We start from the raw sequence: 21907 nt of genomic DNA, 5'->3' as shown, positions 1-21907 counted from the left end.
AGGGTCAAAGTTTAGCCCAATGATGTAGTATAGTGGGCGGGTCGAACTTGCATAAAGTTCACATTTCTACGTGAACTTGCGTTGTTCACGCGAACAAGTTTGCATTCGAACCGTTTGGGCCTACTGGATACCTTCGTGAAAACTAAGCAGACAGTCCGAACTTGATACTTTTTTTCCGGAGAGCGGATCCCCACAGAAGCAAAGAAAAAACAATGTAAACAGGCCCGGATTTACATCCAATGAGCCTATAGGAACACATGTCCTCCTGGCTCCCTACACTTTGTCCTCCATGAACCTACAAAACCTCCAAACTGTGCCACTGTCACTTCTACCTTACTTCCCTTGCTTTTCATAGGTAGCTACAGGTGCTCCTTAGTATTAGGCAGCCAGAAGTACCTTCAATATAAAAGGACAACTGAACTGAGAGGAATATGGAGGCTGCCACATTTATTTCCTTTTAAACAATACCAGTTGCCTGGCATCCTGATGATCTCTATTTGGCTGCAGGAGTGTCTAAAAAACACCAGAAATAAGCATGCAGCTAATCTTGTCAGATCTGACAATGTCAGGAACACCTGATGTGCTGCATGCTTGTTCAGGGTCTATGGCTAAAATTATAACGCTAGGTACACATGATGCGTTTTTTTCGGTCGATTTTCCGTTCGATTTGTTTTTACTCCTCGATTCTCTTATCTTTTCTTATCAATTTCCATTCACTTCTATGCGAAATTGAGCGGTAAAATGATCGAAAGTAATATCGGACGTGACGGAAATTATCTATCGAACACAAAATCGTATCGTGTGTACCTAGCATAAGAGACAGAGGACCAGCAGGACAGCCAGGCAACTGGTATTGCTTAAAGGGAAGCATGCGCAGTACAGTCCGGCGGACGTCCGATGACATCAGCGCGCCGGCGTGGGACGCAGAAGTCCCAGGAAATGGAGCGCAGAAGAGCCCGACCTGGCAGCCGGCCTGGCCAGGTCGGGTTGGGCACCGGAGACCACCGGGAGCCTGCGGAGCGGCGGCGAGGGCACCTCCTGCCTGCCACGGGCTGGAGGAAGCCCCAGGTAAGTGGAAATTTATTTTTATTTTTTTAATCCCCTCCCTGAACCTTCCCTTTAAGTGGAAATGAAAATGACAGCCTCCATATCCCTCTCGCTTCAGCTGTCCTTTTGTAGCTAGAGGAGCCTCAGTATTAAAGAGAAACTGTAACCAAGGATTGAACTTCATCCCAATCAGCAGCTGATACCCCCTTTCCCATGAGAATTCTATTCCTTTTCACAAACAGACCATCAGGGGGCTCTGTATGGCTGATATTGTGGTGAAACCCCTCCCACAGGAAACTGTGAGGACCATGGTCCTCGCAGTTTCCTGTCTGTGAACATCATTGCATTGTGGGAAACAGTTGTTTACAGCTGTTTCCAACCGCCAAAAAAGCAAGTAGCAGCTACTTCCACTGACATCACCTGCCAGCAGTAAAAATGTCACCATGTGATAAATGTCAGAATGTAAATCAGGGAGAGGAAATATTTTACAATGGGCAAACACTGAGGCGCTGGCATGCTATGCGCCAGCAGCGTGTATGCGGCTAATAGAAGAGAGTCAGAAGACGGACGGGCACTGTAACACAGGACAGGTAATGTATAAATGCACACTTAAATCACATTTATACATTACGGGAACAGTGCCGGGGGTTTTGTCGCATTCGTCGCTCGTCCCAATATCGCTTGCAGTTACAGCCGCGCAACCAATCGAGCAAGTCGGCCCTACATCTTGCAGCATGTCCGATCGAATAATGCGACCAATCTCGGCCCGAAATTGGTTGCATCGTCGATCGGGCATGCACTTGCCAGCACCGATTTTCATCCGATTCTGATTATAATAATCGAAGCGCATGTAAGTTTGTCGCCAAGTCGCCTGATGTCTGGCCACCTTAACTCCTGTGTCTCCTTCCATATTGTTTAAGCCCCACTACCCTCTATTTTGTAAGCTCGCAAGATCAGGAACCTCCTCCTATTGTTTCTTGTTTTACCACATGAATGTGCACCAATTTTAGTGTCAACTCAAACCACACATTAACTATGTATGTATTTGTACTTGTACTTTGTTTTGTACTATGTACAGCGCTACAGAAGATGTTGGCGCTACATAAATAAAAAATAATAATACTATAAAACAGCAAATCAGTGTAAAAATTGCTTGAAATTGCTCCAAAAAAAACAGCTAACCATAAAGCGCTTTTTGGTGTGAAACAACTGCAGACAGAAGTATCTTGCCTCATAAAGATACTGACAACATATACTAACTAACTAACTAACTAACCAGTAACTGATTCTGGGAGCACAGTAGACAGTGGCGAAAACCATGCGTTTTTTGCACTGTTCGTCAGGGCTGTGGAGCCGGAGTCAAGGAGTCAGACTCGGAGCAATTTTGGGTACCTGGAGTCAGAGTCGGAAGTTTTTAAACTGAGGAGTAGGATGATTTTTGTACCGACTCCACAGCCCTTTTAAACCTTCATGCATTACTGATGCGTTTCGTGTTTGCGTTTTTATTAATTTCCCTCAGGGCTGGTTCACACTTGAGCGAACGCAAAACAGGCACGGTAACCGCTTAGCGAATGCACTCCCTCCATTTTGCATCTCTTGTAGCAATCTGCACCATCCGCTCTGCATCCTCCTGTCATTTTACCTTCCACATCTAATGCTGCGTTTTGGTACCGTGCGATTCGATGCACCCGGGACCTTTTAATCGTCCGCGCTGGCGTTTTCCCGTCGGGTTAATTAGATCTACCACCGCTAATCAGCATTGCACTGCAACTTCCCACGTCACATAAGGCGTGCATGAAATCAGGTTCGTGCACGCGTTGCCTAATGTGAAAGAGCCCTATAAGCTAGCAAGGAACGCCTACAGATAGTCACTGAAGTTATCCTACCTAATAAAACCCCTGTGTCCCTGCTTTCTGTCCCTGTGTCAGTGCTTTTGCACTACTGCATATGTCCTGCACTGACACAGCCGTTGGGACAGGACGCAGGACGGGCTAGCCAGGGGGGGGGGGGGGGGGGGGGGGCAGGTGTGCGCGGCGTTGACAGACCTAGAACCTGTTTTAAAATGGGCTTAGGTCACTAGTTAACCTAAGAAAAGATAGACAAATTTGACAAAAATAGGTTCCTGGATCAATTTACTGTCTTTAACCCTGACCCACACCTTCCTCAAACAATGCAAAAGTTATCCTCTATCGTCGGTCAACCTCTATGACGTAATCGAATGGTAAAAAGCCAGTCCCATTGCTCAAGAAAAGCAGCAAAACAGGTTTCCCACCATTTTTCATTAGAAGAGAGTAATAAAGAAAGGGAAAAAAAAGCTAACATGCTCCAAGGAAGGGTGCAGAGAAATGTGGTGGGGAGGGGACATGCATGTAAAAGATACTATCCCGGTCTGAGACTATAGAGAAGGCTGCAGGGGAGGGCATTATTGAGGCAGTGGTGGGGGAGGGCTTCCACTTAAATAAGCTGTGTGTGTTACATGCCATTACTATTCTGCTACAGCATCCCTCTGTGACATGTCTGCTCCTCAGGTAAGCCATGCTGCTTTCCTCTCATGCACAAATGAATGCACTTTCCGGACTGGGATGCTTTATTGAACATTTGGAAGGATTTACAAATGATTTAGTACAGATTTCACTCAGTTGGTGGGGCTCTGAGGGTGTTTGTTTTTGTATTTTTTAGTCATCTTCCATGAGGTGGTGTTTTGGTTCTAAAAGTTTGATCCAGAAAAATGTCACACGAGGGGTGGAAATGCTGCTATTATAACAGAGATCCTATAACAGAATTACACCAATGGAGCATCTATTAGTTTCTGGATATCTGAGGAAAAGCATTTGCTGTAATGTATTTGTAGGAAAGCATGCTCAAAATATTGAAGATGGAGGGAACTTGGCACAGATTTAATGAAAAGCAGTCCAGCAGCCGACCAGCTTTGCACAAACAAGCGCACAGTATGTGGGGGATGCCTGTTTCCCCCTCAGGGATGGGTGTGGCCAGGCATAGCCATGATGCTTATTTGTACCACACTGTCCTCCTACTTGTATAGGTGCTTTTCTACAAATTGCTGCTCATCTATTCTGGCTTATTTATTATTCATTTTGCATATTTATATGGTGTTGCACTTTTTTTTTCCCTTCAACCCTATTTTTTGTTATGAACTCTTCTACCTCATCCATGTGTACAGAGTGGGCTGCTTCTGTATGACCTTTAGTTATAGCTCCCATGCATCTGTATGATCTGTATTCATAGCTCTTAAAGGGGTTCTGTGTGTTGAAAAAAACAAAAACTGACACTTACCTGGGGCTTCTATCAGCCCCCTCTAGCTGTCATGTCCCACGCTGTACTCCTACGATCACTCGTTCCCCGCTGGCAGCACTGGTCAATTATTCGTCTAACAAGGGGAATACTGCGCGCTCCCGCCTGCGTCGCTGGGAGCGGGCACGCGCAGTCTCATTAGAGGAATCATTGGACCGGTGGTGGGGAACGGGTGATCATAGGAGGATGGCGTGGAACATGACAGCTACAGGGGGCTAATAAAAGCCACAGGTTAGTGTCATTTTTTTTTTCCAACACTCCACAGAACCCCTTTGACTGTCTCTTTTTCAGTGGGACAGTCCCTCTTTGTTAACTAAATCCCTCTTTCTCCTTCTTGTGTCCCTCTTTCAGGACTGATGTACAGATCTGTGTAAATAGATGTATTTTTCTATTGAGAAATGTGCTAAATGTTATTTCTATCATTTAAATTGATATATTTCTTCATATTAAATGTTGAATCGACATATTAAATGTTGAATCGAAGGAGAACTAATGATAGGACCAGTGTGGTCTGAATTGTAAAACTGCATCTTTTGCATCTGACTTCTTTCTGGTATCAGTGACCAGGGGTGTGGCAGGGGGTGTGACTAGGGGTGTGTCTTATAGTGTGTTTGGTAAGTGTTTTTAGACATATGTTACTCATTTCCCATTGAGTGATTAAGCGATCGCCTTTAATGGGGCGATCAACTACAGTGTGGTTGATGGAAAGTCGATTGACTAGTGGCCCACACACTGCAAGCAGAATCCTATGCGATTCTCCTTCACTAATCAGTCTGAACTTTGTTTTGCCTCCATGCTGTTAAACCAAAAAATTATGTAGCCAATTTCTCTACGATCGACCCATGCTTTCCATCCTGCCCGATCAGTAAATTGGTTGATTTGACCAGATATTGGCTAATTTCCATCGATCGAGTAGAATGGAACATAATTGATTCTCCCTTGATCCAATAAAATTATTGAATTCATTGGTTGATTGTTCAGCAAAATTGAGTAATTTGTGGGCACTTTTACCCTCGTTTGTTTTCTTGCCTAGCCTCTCAGTGCTGTTCGCCTGCCCAGCCTCTCAGTGTTGTTTGCCTGCCCAGCCTCTCAGTGTTGTTTGCCTGCCCAGCCTCTCAGTGTTGTTTGCTTGCCTAGCCTCTCAGTGTTGTTTGCCTGCCCAGCCTCTCAGTGTTGTTTGCTTGCCTAGCCTCTCAGTGCTGTTTGCTTGCCTAGCCTCTCAGTGCTGTTTGCTTGCCTAGCCTCTCAGTGTTGTTTGCCTGCCCAGCCTCTAAGTGTTGTTTGCCTGCCCAGCCTCTCAGTGCTGTTTGCCTGCCCAGCCTCTCAGTGCTGTTTCCCTGCCCAGCCTCTCAGTGCTGTTTCCCTGCCCAGCCTCTCAGTGCTGTTTGCCTTCCCAGCCTCTCAGTGTTGTTTCCCTGCCCAGCCTCTCTGTGTTGTTTCCCTGCCCAGCCTCTCAGTGCTGTTTGCCTGCCCAGCCTCTCAGTGCTGTTTGCCTGCCCAGCCTCTCAGTGCTGTTTGCCTGCCCAGCCTCTCAGTGCTGTTTCCCTGCCCAGCCTCTCAGTGCTGTTTGCCTGCCCAGCCTCTCAGTGTTGTTTGCCTGCCCAGCCTCTCAGTGTTGTTTGCTTGCCCAGCCTCTCAGTGTTGTTTGCCTGCCCAGCCTCTCAGTGTTGTTTGCCTGCCTAGCCTCTCAGTGTTGTTTGCCTGCCTAGCCTCTCAGTGTTGTTTGCCTGCCCAGCCTCTCTGTGTTGTATGCCTGCCCAGCCTCTCTGTTGTTTGCCTGCCCAGCCTCTCAGTGTTGTTTCCATGCCCAGCCTCTCAGTGTTGTTTGCCTGCCCAGCCTCTCAGTGTCGTTTGCCTGCCCAGCCTCTCAGTGTCGTTTGCCTGCCCAGCCTCTCAGTGTCGTTTGCCTGCCCAGCCTCTCAGTGTCGTTTGCCTGCCCAGCCTCTCAGTGTCGTTTGCCTGCCCAGCCTCTCAGAGTCGTTTGCCTGCCCCGCCTCTCAGTGTTGTATGCCTGCCCAGCCTCTCTGTGTTGTTAAGGGGCCCGTACACTCAGCCGATTTTCTGGCCAATCGACCGATCGATGGCCGATTTCGATCGATTTCGATGGATTTCTATCGAACTGGCAGGGTGGAAAATTTAGGTCGATCTGATGAGATTGCTTATCAGTTTGCATTGGCCTTAATGGAAATCTGATGGCAAAAAAATGCCATCAGATCGAATTTCAATAGATTTCAAACTGAAATCTATTGGAATTCTATCCTGGTAAAAAATGTTATAAAAACGCATCAGATAGATCATCAGATGCATTTCTTATCTATCTGCTGCCAATCTGACGAGTGTATGGGCACCTTTTGCCTGCCTAGCCTTTCTCAGTGTTGTTCGCCTGCTTAGCCTCTCAGTGTTGTTCGCAGTTCAATATACCATATGTTATTTCTGTGCACAGTGCCATAGAAGAAAATCAATATTCATCATCAGTCATCTCTGTTAGCAGTCTAACGTCCAGGTTAGATCCAATTTAGAAGAAAGCCAATTAGTCTTGTGGTAGGAAAAAAGTCCATGCAGAAACAGGAACACAGCAGCTACAATACACACAAAAAGAGTCCCTGTGAGGCCAAAGGGGTTACCACTTAGATACCGTGCTGGAATTGATCCCAATGCACTTAGCGGTTATCATCCAGATGCATTTAGGATGCAGAGGAGTCTCCTAGATTAGGTTAGTATGCAGATTGTTATTGTACAGGGTGGGATACTTGTGAAATGCCTTCTCCAGAGAAAGCTGCTGTTTTGTGTGTCATGAATTTCAAAGGTTTTTCTTCACGGATTTAACACAGCAAGTGGTTATAACAGCATAGAGGTACCAAATTTCTGGGCAGCAGCGTTTAATATTCACGCTGCAAACATTTTATTTAGCATGATGTACATGTATTTTTTATTTTTATATATCCCATGTAAATGTGTCTATTTTGTGTAGAACGTCAAAAGTCAAACTCAAAATATAACTCCACGTATTGCACAATTCACATTACTCTTGATCTTGAGGGGGTAGGGAGGACTCCGACTCCCAGGGAGAAGACTTCCATTCAAGCTAATAATTCTGAAGAATTTCCTTTGAGTGCTGTTAATTTGAGAGCAGAACCTTATCTACTTCCCAGCATCCAGTGGGGCTAGTGAGAAGGGGCGTGGCATTGAGGGTTGCAGCTTGGGAGGGATGGTGCCCAGGAGAGTTGTGTTGGGATTAGAGAAGGGATGCCCTGCCATCAAACCACCTTCCAGCTCTTCTTCCCTTTGGGAGAGAGGCATGGCCCAGTAACAGCCAGAAGTGGAGTAACCTTTATACTGGGCTGGAAAAGGAGAAATACACCTCTACAGCCTTTTCTAGGTGTTGCCCTGCACCGGTTGTAGGCAAGTTCAGGATATTGCTTTGTTTTTGCGCTATAAGGCCTCGCTCACATTGGATGCGTTCAGAAACGTATGTAAACGCATGTGCATTTCATTGCATTGCGGTGTGCTTTTTTAAGTGGACCCATGTATTTTACACGAGCTTTAACGCGTTTTTGTTTAGCATGCGTTTTGCTGATTTGATGTAGCAGTTGTTTTCATCTGAAAATGTTTTTTTTTTTTTTTTTTTAATTGTGAGTAAAAAAAAATGCATCTCCAAAACACATTGCTATGGGCTTCTATGCGCTAAAAAGAGCACCCATTCACTTGCATTGCTGTGCGCTTCACCGCTGCAACACACAGAAATGCCTGCAACACCACGTTTCTCAAACGGACAGTAACAGAGCGCACAGATGTGAACATGGTACATTAGAACCAATGGAAAAAAGTTGTACCTAGCAATGCGCTGTGAAAAGCGTACAGCAACGTCCCTAGGGCTCGATTCACAAAGCTGTGATAAATGCTATAAGGTTTGCGCGCGTAATAGTAAAAAGTTTGCGCGCATTAACTTTCCCAGTTCACACGCTAACCCAGAATTTTAGCGCGTGAACGGGAAAGTTAATGCGCGCAAACCTTTACTATTACGCCCGCTAACCCGCGTGATAAGCTTATCACGGCTGTGATAGGATTTATCACAGCTTTGTGAATCGAGCCCCTAGTGTGAACAAGGCCTTAGGAGGAGAACTCATTCAATTGCCTGTCCAACCCACCCATCCAGCTCTCTATGCTCCCTCAACAGTGACAAACCTGTGTCCTTTTAGGCTCACATGACTTAAAGGAGGTCTGTGGAGCCTAGTAAAAAAAAAAACTTGACACTTACCTGGGGCTTCTATCGGTCCCCTGCAGCTGTCATGTTTCGCGCCGTCCTACGATTCTCCTTAGCCGGTCCCGGTCTAATTCTTCCTGAATTAGAACTGCGAGCTCACTCTCGTCATTGGTAGCTTACTGCGCGGTACAAGAAAACTTTGTACTGCACCTGCGCAGTAAGCCCTTGAGGACGCACACAGGAGCGAGCTCTATTCATCTATTTAGATGAATAATTAGACCGGGCCGGCGGCGGGGAATGGAGAATCGTAGGAGGAGGGCGCGGGACATTACAGCTGCAGGGGGCTGATAGAAGCCCCAAGTAAGTGTCAGCTTTTTGTTTTGAATAGTCTCCACAGAACCCCTTTAAATGCAGCCCTGAGCGTGTACCTATCTATGCTTTCCATACAAACTTCACACCTTTGCTGCCTTTGCTTCCTGTTGCCAGTCTGAGGTCTTAGGCTGGTTTCACAGTGGGACGTTACAGGCGCACGTTAGAGCAGCCTGTAACGCACCCCACCGCACAGCAATGAAAAATCAATGGGCTGTTCACAGTGCCCATGTTGCGTTACTCAATAACGCTGCGTCATAACCGAACGTACTGCATGCAGTACTTTATAGGCGGCAGAACCGCGTTAGACTGCTTGCAATGTTGTAATACTTGTAATGTTGGGGAGGAGCGGAGAGCGGCCAAGCACATCGCTAATTAATATTCACTGCACTCAGTGACGTGCAGTGTTTACTTCCTGGAGCGGCCGCTCTGTGCGGCGATTGGCCGGGCGGGACCACGTGATGCCGCATGCGTCCAAGAGTATGCATCACGGCATCACGGACGCCAGAGTGAGCTGCACAACGCGGCTCACTCTGACGTCCACATTAGAGAGCACCAGGCGTTGCGTTTGGGGCACGTTATGCGACCATGACGTCCCCTAAAACGCAATGTCGTGGTGTGAAACCAGCCTTACAGTTAGTCACCACCTTTTACTGTTTCTCCTGTAATGCTGGGAAATGTAGCCTGGCATCTGTTATTCCTACTTTGGTCATCACATGGTCACACTTGATTGACCTGCCCAACAGCTGAATTCAAAGAGAAGAGGAAGCAAGCTGTTTGGCAGCTTGGAACCACATCATTAATCAGGTGTCCTGTCCAGAACTTTCCCTTTATACTGTTTATCTTTATCATCCTGATCGCTGTTAGAAATTGTCTTGGCTAATTTTGCTGGGCTTAACATACACAGTCATTAGGTAAAGTGGATCCGAGATAAAATGTGAGGTCATCACTAATTGTCATCACTAATGGCCTCCTCACTTACAATAGTCTATTTTTCCGCCTAAATTGTTTTTCAAATTATTTAATTTCCCCCTCTCCTATCACCCTCTAAAGTAATTAGCCTCTCCCCCTCAACTATCTACCACCACGGCTCTCCTGGTTCCAAGATTGCAAGTGCTCCTGGGAGCACCTCTCTCAGAATCGGGGCAGCATGGTGGCGCAGTGGTTAGCGCTCTCGCCTTGCATCGCTGGGTCCCTGGTTCGAATTCCAGCCAGGGCACTATCTGCAAGGAGTTTGTATGTTCTCCCTGTGTCTGTGTGGGTTTCCTCCGGGCACTCTGGTTTTCTCCCACATCCCAAAAACATACAGATAAGTTAATTGGCTTCCCCCTAAATTGGCCCTAGACTACAATACATTCACTACATGATATAGACATATTACAATGGTAGGGATTAGATTGTGAGCTCCTAGAGGGACAGTTAGTGATAAGATAATATATATATATATATATATATATATATATATATATATATATATATATATATATATACTGTACAGCACTGCGGAAGATGTTGGCGCTATATAAATACTTAATAATAATAATCGCAAACACTCAAAAAGACACCAAAAAATGTTAGGTTGCGTTTGCATTTTTGAGGTTGTGCTTAAAAAATGGAGGTAGGCTGGATTTGATACAGGATCCCAGTTATCAGTGGTTGAGGTTTAGCTGGGTAATTCTGTTGTACTTTGACTATATTGCACCAACAGCGTTATATATACAGTACAAAGTTGTTTTTTTAAGATCGGATCGGATTAAGAAGGTAATGTACTTTGCACTGTGTTTATTGAAGGGCTTTTGTATTCTGCAATACCGTAACACGTTAAAAGACCTTTTACATCCAGACTGTGAGGCATCCCGGCATATTTTACTACTCTACAGTCTTGCTTGTTTACTCGCTCCTTCCGGCCCAATAAACAGAATACTTCCCATTCTTGAAAGACAAGACTTTGCTTTTATTGTGGCGCCCTTATGACCGTTTCTTACTGGAGGCTGATTTTTAGCATTCTAATGGTTTTTGTTATTTTGGACCTCTCCCTCTCATTTAGCTTCTGCACTTCCTTGCAAAGATTGTTGTGATAAAAGCTCAGATTGGAGCTGGGCTAGAATGAGCTGGTTTTCGTCAAGTTCTATGATTGGTGGAAGAACGGGACTCAGGATATTGTGAGGGTTTCTGGAATTCCTGTACCATGGATACCTAAGGAGCTAAATTGCTTCCAGCAGGCATACCATTGTTAATGAGGCACAGAGCTGGGGGTCCCAAACAGGGAGCAAAGGAGACCGTGAAATCCTTTACACAGTTGTCCCAGCAATCCAGATTCTGTCATAATCCTAGAAAAAGTTTCGATCCTTGATGGTTACCCACCAATTCTCTGTGAATGAGAGAGAGACCAGGAGCCAATGGTGCAATATCGTTAGACAAAGTGATGTAAGCTCACGTGTAGAAGTTTTATACTCTCAAGGGTGGGTTGCAAAACGTGCAACCACCGTCAGCCTGCGGGAATATAACCATCCCTACTCAATGTCTGAGGTCTGTTGGCGCAAATGCTGGTCAGTTGCTCTCCTGGATTAGTTGTGAGGACTAGAGAACTAAAGGTCCTCGTGACTAAAAATACCCTATGGGGTAATAATAATAATTGCAGTATTTGTATAGCGCCTTTCTCCTGTCGGACTCTAAAGCGCTTGCGAGGCAGCCACTAGAGCGCACTCAGTAGGCAGTAGCAGTGTTAAGGAGACTTGCCCGAAACTCCTTACTGAAATAGGTGCTGGCTTACGGAACAGGCAGAGCCAAGATTTGAACCCAGGTTGCCTGTGTCAGAGGCAGAGCCCTTAACCATTACACTATTCAGCCACCAGAGTATGGTATAGACTATGCTGAAAAACACTGGTGGAGGCTCCCTCGATGATATGATACTACTAGATGCTGTGTATGTGAGAAGCGTTATTTCTTACCTTCTCAGGACAAATCATTCTTTAAAGGGGTTCTGTTGACGTTTTAAAAAACAAAAACTGACACTTACCTGGGGCTTCTATCAGCCCCCTGCAGCTGGAATGTGCCGCGCCGTCCTCTTCCGATGCGCTGTTCCCCGCCGCCATCATCGGTGTTATTAGTTGTCTAACTATTAAAGTGAACCTCCGGACTAAAAATCTACTCAGCAGAACTGAAAAGGCTTGGTGTTTCTTTAACAGTGTCACAGCATCACAACTTTGTTTTTCTTACCAAAGCCTCATTCTTAGCTGCATTTTTAACTAAGCTCCACCCATCAAAGAAAAAAAGCCCGGGCTTTTTTCCCCTGATGCTGCGCAGAGCATGATGGGATTTCCTATGTTGTTGTTCACGTTGCCTAGCAACTGGGAGAGGTGCTCAGGACACAGGACAGTTGGAACTGTGTCTCATGCTCCCTGTCACCTCCTTTCAACCAAAAAAGATGGCTGCCCTCATGAAATCAAACATTTGCCTGTTCTTTTAAAACAGTGTGGGTAAGAGATTATATTACCTATCTATTTTAATTAATATAACTAATGTAATGCTGCATACACACTTGAGATGAAAGTCTTTGGAAAAGGCAAGATCACAGACCAATTTTACCCCATTCCATGTAGTATGAGAGCCATACCTACACAGTCTATTCTATGGAGCTGCACTCCCCATCAGATAAAATCTTTGCAAGATGCTGCACACAAAGATGCTGTACACATTCAAAAGATCAGCATCTGCAAAAGATCTGTTCCTGCAAAATGCATTCATAGTCTATGAGATCTGCAGATCATCATACACACCTTGTTTAACAGGCAATCATCTGCAGATAATCTGCAGATCAGACCCTAACTTAGGCCACATACAGACATCAGACCATAGTCTTTGGAAACTGAAAGATCACAGACCAATCTTACCACCCTTCATGTAGTATGAGAGCCATACTCTACACAGTCTTTTCTATGGAGCTGAACTCCACATCAGGAAAAAATCTTTGCAAGATGCTGCACACACAGATGCTGTACAGACACAAAAGATCAGTATCTGCAAAAGATCTGTTCCTGCCAAAAATCCATTCCTGCAAAATGCATTCATAGTCTATGAGATCTGCAGATCATCATACACACGATTTAACTGACATTCATCTGCAGATCTGCAGATCTGAAAATCCATCCTGGTGGATCTGATCTGCAGATGAATGTCAGTTAAATCATGTGTGTATGATGATCTGCAGATCTCATAGACTATCATTGCAATTTGCAGGAATGGATTTTTGGCAGGAACAGATCTTTTGCAGATACTGATCTTTTGTGTCTGTACAGCATCTGTGTGTGCAGCATCTTGCAAAGATTTTTTCCTGATGTGGAGTTCAGCTCCATAGAAAAGACTGTGTAGAGTATGGCTCTCATACTACATGAAGGGTGGTAAGATTGGTCTGTGATCTTTCATTTTCCAAAGACTATGGTCTGATGTCTGTATGTGGCCTTAACGACAGTATGTTTGTTTAGGCTGGCGTTCCTCTAACTAGACGAATAGAAGTGCGGCTGCGCGGCCGTGGCTGCGGACGTGCTCACCAGTTGCGCTGCAAACCCATTTTTGCACAATTGCAAAACATACACGGATTTTTGACGGGAAGTCATGTATGGCAACGAGCAATATGCTGCCGTGCACATCATTGCTTCAGCCGCAGGAAGTGAGTGTCACTACTGCTATAGTGTCTTTCATTGAGTTGATCTGTGTTATGTCTTTCACTGGCGATAATAAACCTGTCCAATGACATAATGCCGTGTATTCTGCAGCTTTCCTGCTTCTCCTAATAGAAACATGATCTCACAGAAATGGGTGACTGCTCTATGAGGGGAAACAACATTATCACCTGTTACAAAGCCCTGGAATGTTGGCCTGATAAGAATCTTTCAGCACTGTCATTTTTTTTAGTTCAGCTTTCAATTGTTTTAGTAGCTAAAAGCGGACCTGAACTTCCGAGCTTCCTCTCTGCTCTGAAAGTTAAGCAACAGCAAAATAACCTTTACAGAAAAGCATTTCTTTGTTACAGCTGATACAAATCCTACAATAAATCTGCAGTGTGTCTACTTCCTGCTTTCATGGAAGCAGACATAGGGTTAACATCCTGTGTTTACAAATTAGCTGCTCTGCTGTGGCAGCCAGCTGAGAGATCACATTACAGTGGCAATTAGTCACAGGGGAATTAGAAAGGGCTAAACTCTCTAAATACATCCAGGGTGCATTTCTCCCTGTTTTCCTTCTGTCCCGTGCAAGGGTTCAGGTCCACAAAAATATTAAAAACCACAAAAATATTAAAGTAAGAATGTACTGGGTTGGAAATGGTTGACAAAGCTGAAGAGCAAAGATGAGGAGCTTCTGGTTGCCATCATGTGATCGCGTCTGCTTCCTCTTTTAGCCTACACAAGTCACATGATTGCAAGCAGCCAGTCAGAGACAATAGGTTAGTCTTGCACACATGCCTTAGCCGATGAGGCCGTTTTATATTATCCAATGGAGTTGCTGCTACAAGCATCACGCAAACAACAACTAGAAGTTCTATATACTTAAATAAACTTATGAGATAGTGAATTGTATGTGTAGTACAGCCCTCCCATCGAGCCATGTCAATTCTTGCCATGCACTGAGGAGGCCCAAAAGTCCAAAACAGGCTGTCTGCAGGGGGGCTGCTGTGGCTGTGTAAAAATGAAAGCTATAGGTGTGCTATACACCAGCTGTTCTGTACGCTAGCCTGGCTACAGCGGCATAATGAGATAATTAGCATATTCAGTAGCGGTGCATTGTGGGTAACCACAGATGTTCACTTAGGGCTCTTTCACAGTGCGATGTTAAAGTTGCACGTTATAAAATACTTAAACGCAGACTATCGCACAGCAATACAAAGTCTGTGCGACATTCACAGTGCACATGCTGCGTTAGTGTGTAACGTGTAGCATTCTTAGATAGTGCTGCATGCTGTGCGTTTAGCAATACACTTGCTGCGTTATGTGTGTTGCACATGCTCAGTAATATTTTGTTTTTATGTGGGCAGCACGGTGGCGTAGTGGTTAGCTCTCTCGCCTTGCAGCGCTGGGTCCCTGGTTCGAATCCCAGCCAGGGCACTATCTGCAAAGAGTTTGTATGTTCTCTCCGTGTCTGCGTGGGTTTCCTCCGGGCACTCCGGTTTCCTCCCACATTCCAAAAACATACGGATAAGTTAATTGGCTCCCCCTAAAAAAAAAAATTGGCCCTAGACTACAGTACTTACACTACATAATATAGACATATGGCTATGGTAGGGATTAGATTGTGAGCTCCTTTGAGGGACAGTTACTGACAAGATATATATATATATATATATACACTGTACAGCGCTGCGTAATATGTCGGCGCGATATAAATACAAAATAATAATAATAATATATATATTACATGCGCCGTTTTCGTTCCATCAGTATGCGATGAAAACGGCGCACCAAGAGACACATGACGCAGTGCAAAATAACGTCCAATTTCATAACCTACATGCGCTGCGTTAGGGGCACATTGTGCGACTTTAATGTTGCATCAAACGCAACGTCCCAATGTGAAAGAGGCCTTAAAGTTGAATTATCGCAAGTACCTTCAGTTTTAAGAAGGCAAATCACACCAAGTAGTACAGCTAAGAAATAGAACATTAGTAGCAAATAAAGTCTCATATTGTTTTCCAAAACAAAAGTTTGCCTTAAAACAGGAGGTATTTCCAATCAATCAGGTGAAAGTGAGCATATGATGTCTCCCATAATGCATCACAGCTGAATATGCAAATCATCCTTTGTTGTCCTTGAAAGCAAACCACACCTTCAGAACCGCTGGAATGTAACAATGTGTCAGCTTGTCAATTATGCAGAGCCGCAGTAATCCAACATGCATACAGACTGTTTCGGATTGGTTGGTCCTCACCAGTGCATGTCATGGATTAATGTGGTTCTATGCAATATGACTTCAGTGTTGTCCCCAGGCTCTTTTAGCCGGGCGCTCCACTCGGCTAATTTTGGTGAGCACCCGGCTGTCATCAGCTCACCTCCTCCTCTGTTGTAATCAGAGTTGTGCAGAAAAGCTCAGGCCTTCCATTCTCTCATCTCGCCCCACCTGGCTATGTTTTCATGCCGCCCGGCTGGAAAAAATTTTTGGGGGAGAACACTGCACTTGAAACACTCAGATTTACAGGATACCCAGCAAGCTTATTGTTTTCCGGTACAGAAAGAGTTCAGAAACTTTTACCTATGCAAAAGATCTTCACTGAGCTATTCACTCCAGTCCAACACAGTCCTGTTTTCTGAAGCACTTAAACATCAAAGAACCAGTGATAGACAGCTTGAAATAAGGTTTTACTGCAGGAAAGTTCAAAAGGTCATTAGCTCTGCACTGTGGTTTGTAAACTGCAAATATGACAGAATGATGCAGTGTTGTAAAAGAAAACAGCTATATAACTGAAAAATATAAATATTAAATTATTTTCTTTGCTACCAATGTACTAATGTTCTATTCATTATCTATACTACACATACAATTCATTATCTTATATATTTTTTTTCCCTCTTTGGATTTGCTCTTACTGCTATAACCGGGAATATTATAGTACGAGCGTGCTTGGGGTGCCTTGGCACCCTATGGAAAGAAACACAGGAGACAAAAAAGGGAGCCCGATAGTGCAGTATGTCAATAATAGGTGTGTGGAGAAATCAATTGATTGAAATGGCTACTCACAAAGGAGGGTTGCTAGGGGCAACCGACCACAGGAAGCAGGTGGAGACCATAAATCCACTCGGGGTGGTCCTGGACGGACCTGGTTGCGGTCGCTCTCTTAGACGAAAAAACATCAACCGTGGTAAAACAACGGGTGTTCTGTCACCACCCCTCGGACAAACATGTACTATAACTATGCACAATAAGTGAAAGAGGCGGCCTGATTTGAATAAAAGCTTTTAACCACTTCACCACTGAGGGGTTTTACCCCCTGAGCACCAGAGCAATTTTCACCTTTCAGCGCTCCTTCCATTCATTCGTCTATAACTTTATTATTACTTATCGCAATGAAATGAACTATATCTTGTTTTTTTCGCCACCAATTAGGCTTTCTTTAGGTGGGACATTATGCCAAGAATTATTTTTTTCTAAATGTGTTTTAATGGGAAAATAGGAAAAATGTGGGGAAAAAAATAATTATTTTTCAGTTTTCAGCCATTATAGTTTTAAAATAATGCATGCTACTGTAATTAAAACCCATGAAACGTATTTGCCCTTTTGTCCCGGTTATAAAACCATTTAAATTATGTCCCTATCACAATGTTTGGCGCCAATATTTTATTTGGAAATAAAGGTGCATTTTTTTCAGTTTTGCGTCCATCCCTGATTACAAGCCCATAGTTTATAAAGTAACAGTGTTATACCCTCTTGACATAAATATTTAAAAAGTTCAGTCCCTAAGGTAACTATTTATGTATTTTTTTTAATTGTAAATTTTTTAATTTTTTTTTAATTACAAAAAAAAAAAATGGGGAGTGTGGGAGGTAATGAGTTAATTTTATGTGTAAAAGTCATTTATTTGTATGTGAAAAATGTGTAGGGTGTAGTTTACTATTTGGCCACAAGATGGCCACAGTAACTTTTTGTTTTAATGCGACCTCCAAGCTTCCTTCCGGAAGCTTGGAGGAAGAATAAGGAGGCTGGACACGTGAGTTTTTTCTCACAATGATCGCGCTGCCCATAGGAGAGCAGCTGATCATTGCGGGGCTTAGATCAACGAACGGGAATGGATTTTCCCGTTCATTGATCTCTGGGCGAGCGGGCGGCGGCGGTTTTACTAGCGGCGGGCGGCGTGTTTACGAGCGGGAGCGCGGGCAGCGTCGGGAACGCGGAAAGTACGTGTTTCTCCGTCCCTGGTTTTTAAAGGATGGAAAAAGGGGCGGAGAAATACGTACGCGCGGGGGTAAAGTGGTTAAAACGATTTGCTCAAATAAAAATCTTTTGTAAGTTTACAGAGATTTCGTCGTTGAGGTAAGATACCTCATTTTTCTTTTTCCTTTTTCAACTGGTTTTAAAAGCTTTTATTCAAATCAGGGCGCCTCTTTCCCTTATTGATTATAGTATGAGGCACCCAAAAAATGACATGGATCTGCCAACCCACTTGTAGTATAGCAGCAAGATTAGCAGCTATACAGGCAGATGATTGCTGCACACTCCACACCGCTTTCACAAATCAATATTCATGCTTTAAGTTGAAAATTCTTCTTGGAAAAAATGATGTAAGAAAGAATGTTCTGACCATCTATTCTCTGAATTATAAGTAGTTAATTGCATTTACAGTAACTTAACTAACTGCGCATCTAATTTCCTTAAAGTGAAATTCAACAAACATTGAGAAAAAAAATAATCCTCAATTCCATACATTTCACCACTTTTTATACTGTAATTAGAATTTGCTTCCAGCTTAGTGTTGGCATTTGTAGATGTTCTGTGCACCAAACTGTAGACAGAGTATTGCTTCAATTTAAAGGACACCCGAAGCGAAAATAAATAAATGATTGTATCTATCTTCCTTCTCCTAAAAATGACTTTTTAAGATATTCCACAGTTTTTCATTTTATGTTTAAATCTATTTTTAAGTTTTAACTGTTTTATTGTTTTTGCTCAATGATGCATTCATTGAAGTATGCCAGAGCTAAAAGCTATGAACTCTTGATCTTTTTTTATCTCTTTCCTGCTCTCAGAAGCCATTTTCTGCTAGGAAAGTGTTTTATAGTTGGAATTTCTTATCAGTGAGGTTCGCACTGTAGTCACTTCCTGTCTGAGTCAGGACTGAGTCAGCCACTTACATACCTGATATTTAACTTTCAGGCAGAGAAAGAAAAAAAGAAAACAGCATAGTTATTAGTGTGCTAGGCGCTGCACATACACATGTATATCTCATCATGTCACATGTCACTTCGGGTATCCTTTAAAGTGGAACTTTACAAGGATTGAACTTCATCCCAATCAGTAGCTGATACCCCCTTTCCCATGAGAAATCTTTACCTTCTCTCGAATAGATCATCAGTGTGATCTGTATGGCTGATATTATGGTGAAACCCCTCCCACAAAATGATGTCATAACCATGGTCCTGAAAGTTTGGTATCTCTGAACCTCTTTGTGGGAATTTCCAACTGCCAAGCAAGCAATATCTCACTCTGTGCATAAAACTCTCAGTAATGAACATTCCGTACAGATCACCTGGCAGAACTACAGATGTCACCACCAATGAGACATTTCAGAATGTAAACCAGGGAAAGGAAAGATTTTACAATTGGCAAACACTGACTAAATAATCTATAAATGAATAGTGTAAACAATAAGCAATTTTATATGTCATTTTCAATGTAGTTCCTCTTAAACCATCCGCAGACCGACGCAGTTGAAATCTCTGTCCTGCATGTGGCAGTGCGGATCTGACAAAACATAGATTTCAATCATCCCGCTGCACGGTCACGTCGCTCCTGCCGATCACACAGTTTTCTCCCTGCCGCAATACATTCGCCCTGCTGTCTCTATGACGGCAGAGCTGTGTGAGCCGGTCAGGAGCCATAGAGACGGCAGGGCAAGTGTATTGCAGCAGGGAGAAAACAGCGGAAGCGGCGCGACTGTGCAGCAGGATGATTGAAATCTACGTCCTGTCAGATCTGCACTGCCACATGCAGGACGGAGATTTCAACTGCGTCGGTCTGCGAATGGTATAAGAGGAACCAATGAAAGAGGCTCCTGACCGCTGCTGTCATAGGGACGGCAGAGAGAGGGCTGTGCTGTCATAGGGACAGCAGAGAGAGGGCTGTGCCGTCATAGGGACAGCAGAGAGAGGGCTGTGCCGACATAGGGACGGCAGAGAGAGGGCTGTGCCGTCATAGGGACGGCAGAGAGAGGGCTGTGCCGTCATAGGGAAAGCAGAGAGAGGGCTGTGCCGTCATAGGGACGGCAGAGAGAGGGCTGTGCCGTCATAGGGACGGCAGAGAGAGGGCTGTGCCGTCACAGGGACAGCAGAGAGAGGGCTGTGCCGTCATTGGGACGGCAGAGAGAGGGCTGTGCCGTCATAGGGAAAGCAGAGAGAGGGCTGTGCCGTCATAGGGAAAGCAGAGGGAGGGCTGTGCCGTCATAGGGAAAGCAGAGAGAGGGCTGTGCCGTCATAGGAACGGCAGAGAGAGGGCTGTGCCGTCATAGGGACGGCAAAGAGAGGGCTGTGCCGTCATAGGAACGGCAGAGAGAGTGACCTGTGGTGGAGACAGACCGGTGGGAATGGCGGATTATTGGGGCGATTTGTTGGGAGGTGGCATTTTACCGCACCAGCAGTCTCTGGTCCTTAAAGCGGACCTGATCTCATAATGTCCTCGCTGCTCTAAAAGATACCCAACAACATAATTACCTTTAAACAATAAATATCTCTTTGTTACACCTGATACAAACCCTAAAATAAATCTGCACTGTTTCTACTTCCTGATTCATGGAAGCAGACATATTGATAACAGCCAATGCTTTCAATGAGCTTATCTGCCATCTCTGCCATAGGCAGTCATGTGACACAGGAAGAGATCAAATTACAACTTGTGATTAGACACAAACGAGGGGGTATTAAACAGAATAAATTTTCTAAATACATACAGGGTGCATTTCTCTAGGCTTTTTTTCTGTCCTGTGCAGGTTCAGGTCCACTTTAAGGTGGCAGAGACTGCTGATACGGAAATAGTTAAAGCTAACGTGCAAGATAATGAAGTGAAACATTTATATACTTACCTTGGGAGAGGGAAGCCTCCATCCCTCCGTTCCAATGCTGGGACCCTTGAAGTTCCATGGAGCTCACTCACACTGCGTAGTAGCACAGAGCCTCCACTCGGCCCAGTGGAAACCGCTAGTGCGTAGGCCCACACTTCTATGCCTGCACAGTCCAGGCAAGCTTTGTCGACTTGCGGGAAGGAGGAGGGAGGATCTATAAGCTTCCCTCTCCCGGGGTAAGTACCCAAATTGAGGTGTTTTTTCCCTTCAGGTATACTTTAACCAGTTTACCACTGAGGTTTTTTTCCCCTACGGACCAGAGTGATGTTCACCTGTCAGCGTTCCTCTCTTCCATTATTTCCAATAACTTTATGTGATGATTTGCTCAGCTGCCTGTGCAGGCAGCCAGCCTTTTGACCATTGTGTAGGTTTGCATGCTGCAGGACTCTGGAAAGAAGAGCTTCTGTCAGTTTTGCAGCTTGTGCTTGCAGAGGAATTTGCATATGTTGTCATGCAAATTGCCTGGCCACATTCATTGGAGGCGTGTACTATAAGTACTATGTCTTTCCCACAATGCTTCGCTGTTCATAAGGATTTCGTCCTATGTAACACTCCTGGTGGGGTGTCAGCCTTGCTCTCTGTTTGAACATCAGCTTAGAGTAATTCCTAAATCTGCGCTAGGCAGATTTCCCTAGTGCTGTTAGGATTGTATTATCTGTATTGCCTGTTCTGTCTTGTCTTGCCTGTTTGCCATTGTCCTGTCCCTATGGTGGTCGACAGGAAATGGTTCTGATCTCTGTTCTTGGAGTATAGCTGGTGCAGCGGTTGCTACCAGCTATCTCTTCTGTTCTGTCTCCTGGGATCGCACTAGCTACTTTTTGCTAGCGCTGGGGATCCTTCTGTTCTGTCTCCTGGGATCGCGCTAGCTACTTTTCGCTAGCGCTGGGGATCCTTCTGTTCTGTCTTCTGGGATCGCGCTGGCCACTTTTCGCTGGCGCTGGGGATCCTTCTGTTCTGCTACTCTGTACTTGGATCGCGCTAGCCACTTTTCGCTAGTGCTGTGGATCCTATCTCTCGCTTGTCCCTGTTTTCGTGTGTCTGTCTGCTACGCTTGCTGGAGGCTCAGTGAGGTAACCGTTAAGCAAGCGCTCGCGTCCTCTGTTTCATGTTTGTCTGTTAATGGTTAGTTAGGCGTGCTTGTCTCTATTGTGCTTATC

General features: G+C 44.6%; 1 protein-coding gene across 2 annotated transcripts in view; it reads left to right on the top strand.

The window, feature by feature from the left end:
* Window positions 1-3466: 3466 nt before the first annotated feature.
* The window catches only part of LOC137521782 (cornifelin homolog), a 54667-nt gene continuing 36226 nt past the window's right edge, over window positions 3467-21907 (top strand). Inside the window, exon 1 of one of the 2 annotated variants that reach the window (XM_068241509.1) lies at window positions 3467-3575. In XM_068241509.1, coding sequence (XP_068097610.1) covers window positions 3561-3575 — 15 coding nt within the window. In that variant the 5' untranslated portion in view covers window positions 3467-3560. Of the gene's footprint in view, window positions 3576-4530; window positions 4591-21907 lie in introns of those variants that run through there. The other variant, XM_068241510.1, reaches the window with a different exon arrangement.

This window comes from Hyperolius riggenbachi, chromosome 6 (genome assembly GCF_040937935.1).
Source record: "Hyperolius riggenbachi isolate aHypRig1 chromosome 6, aHypRig1.pri, whole genome shotgun sequence".
NCBI classification, from domain to species: Eukaryota; Metazoa; Chordata; class Amphibia; order Anura; family Hyperoliidae; genus Hyperolius; species Hyperolius riggenbachi.
This window is presented reverse-complemented; position numbering and strand designations above follow the sequence as displayed.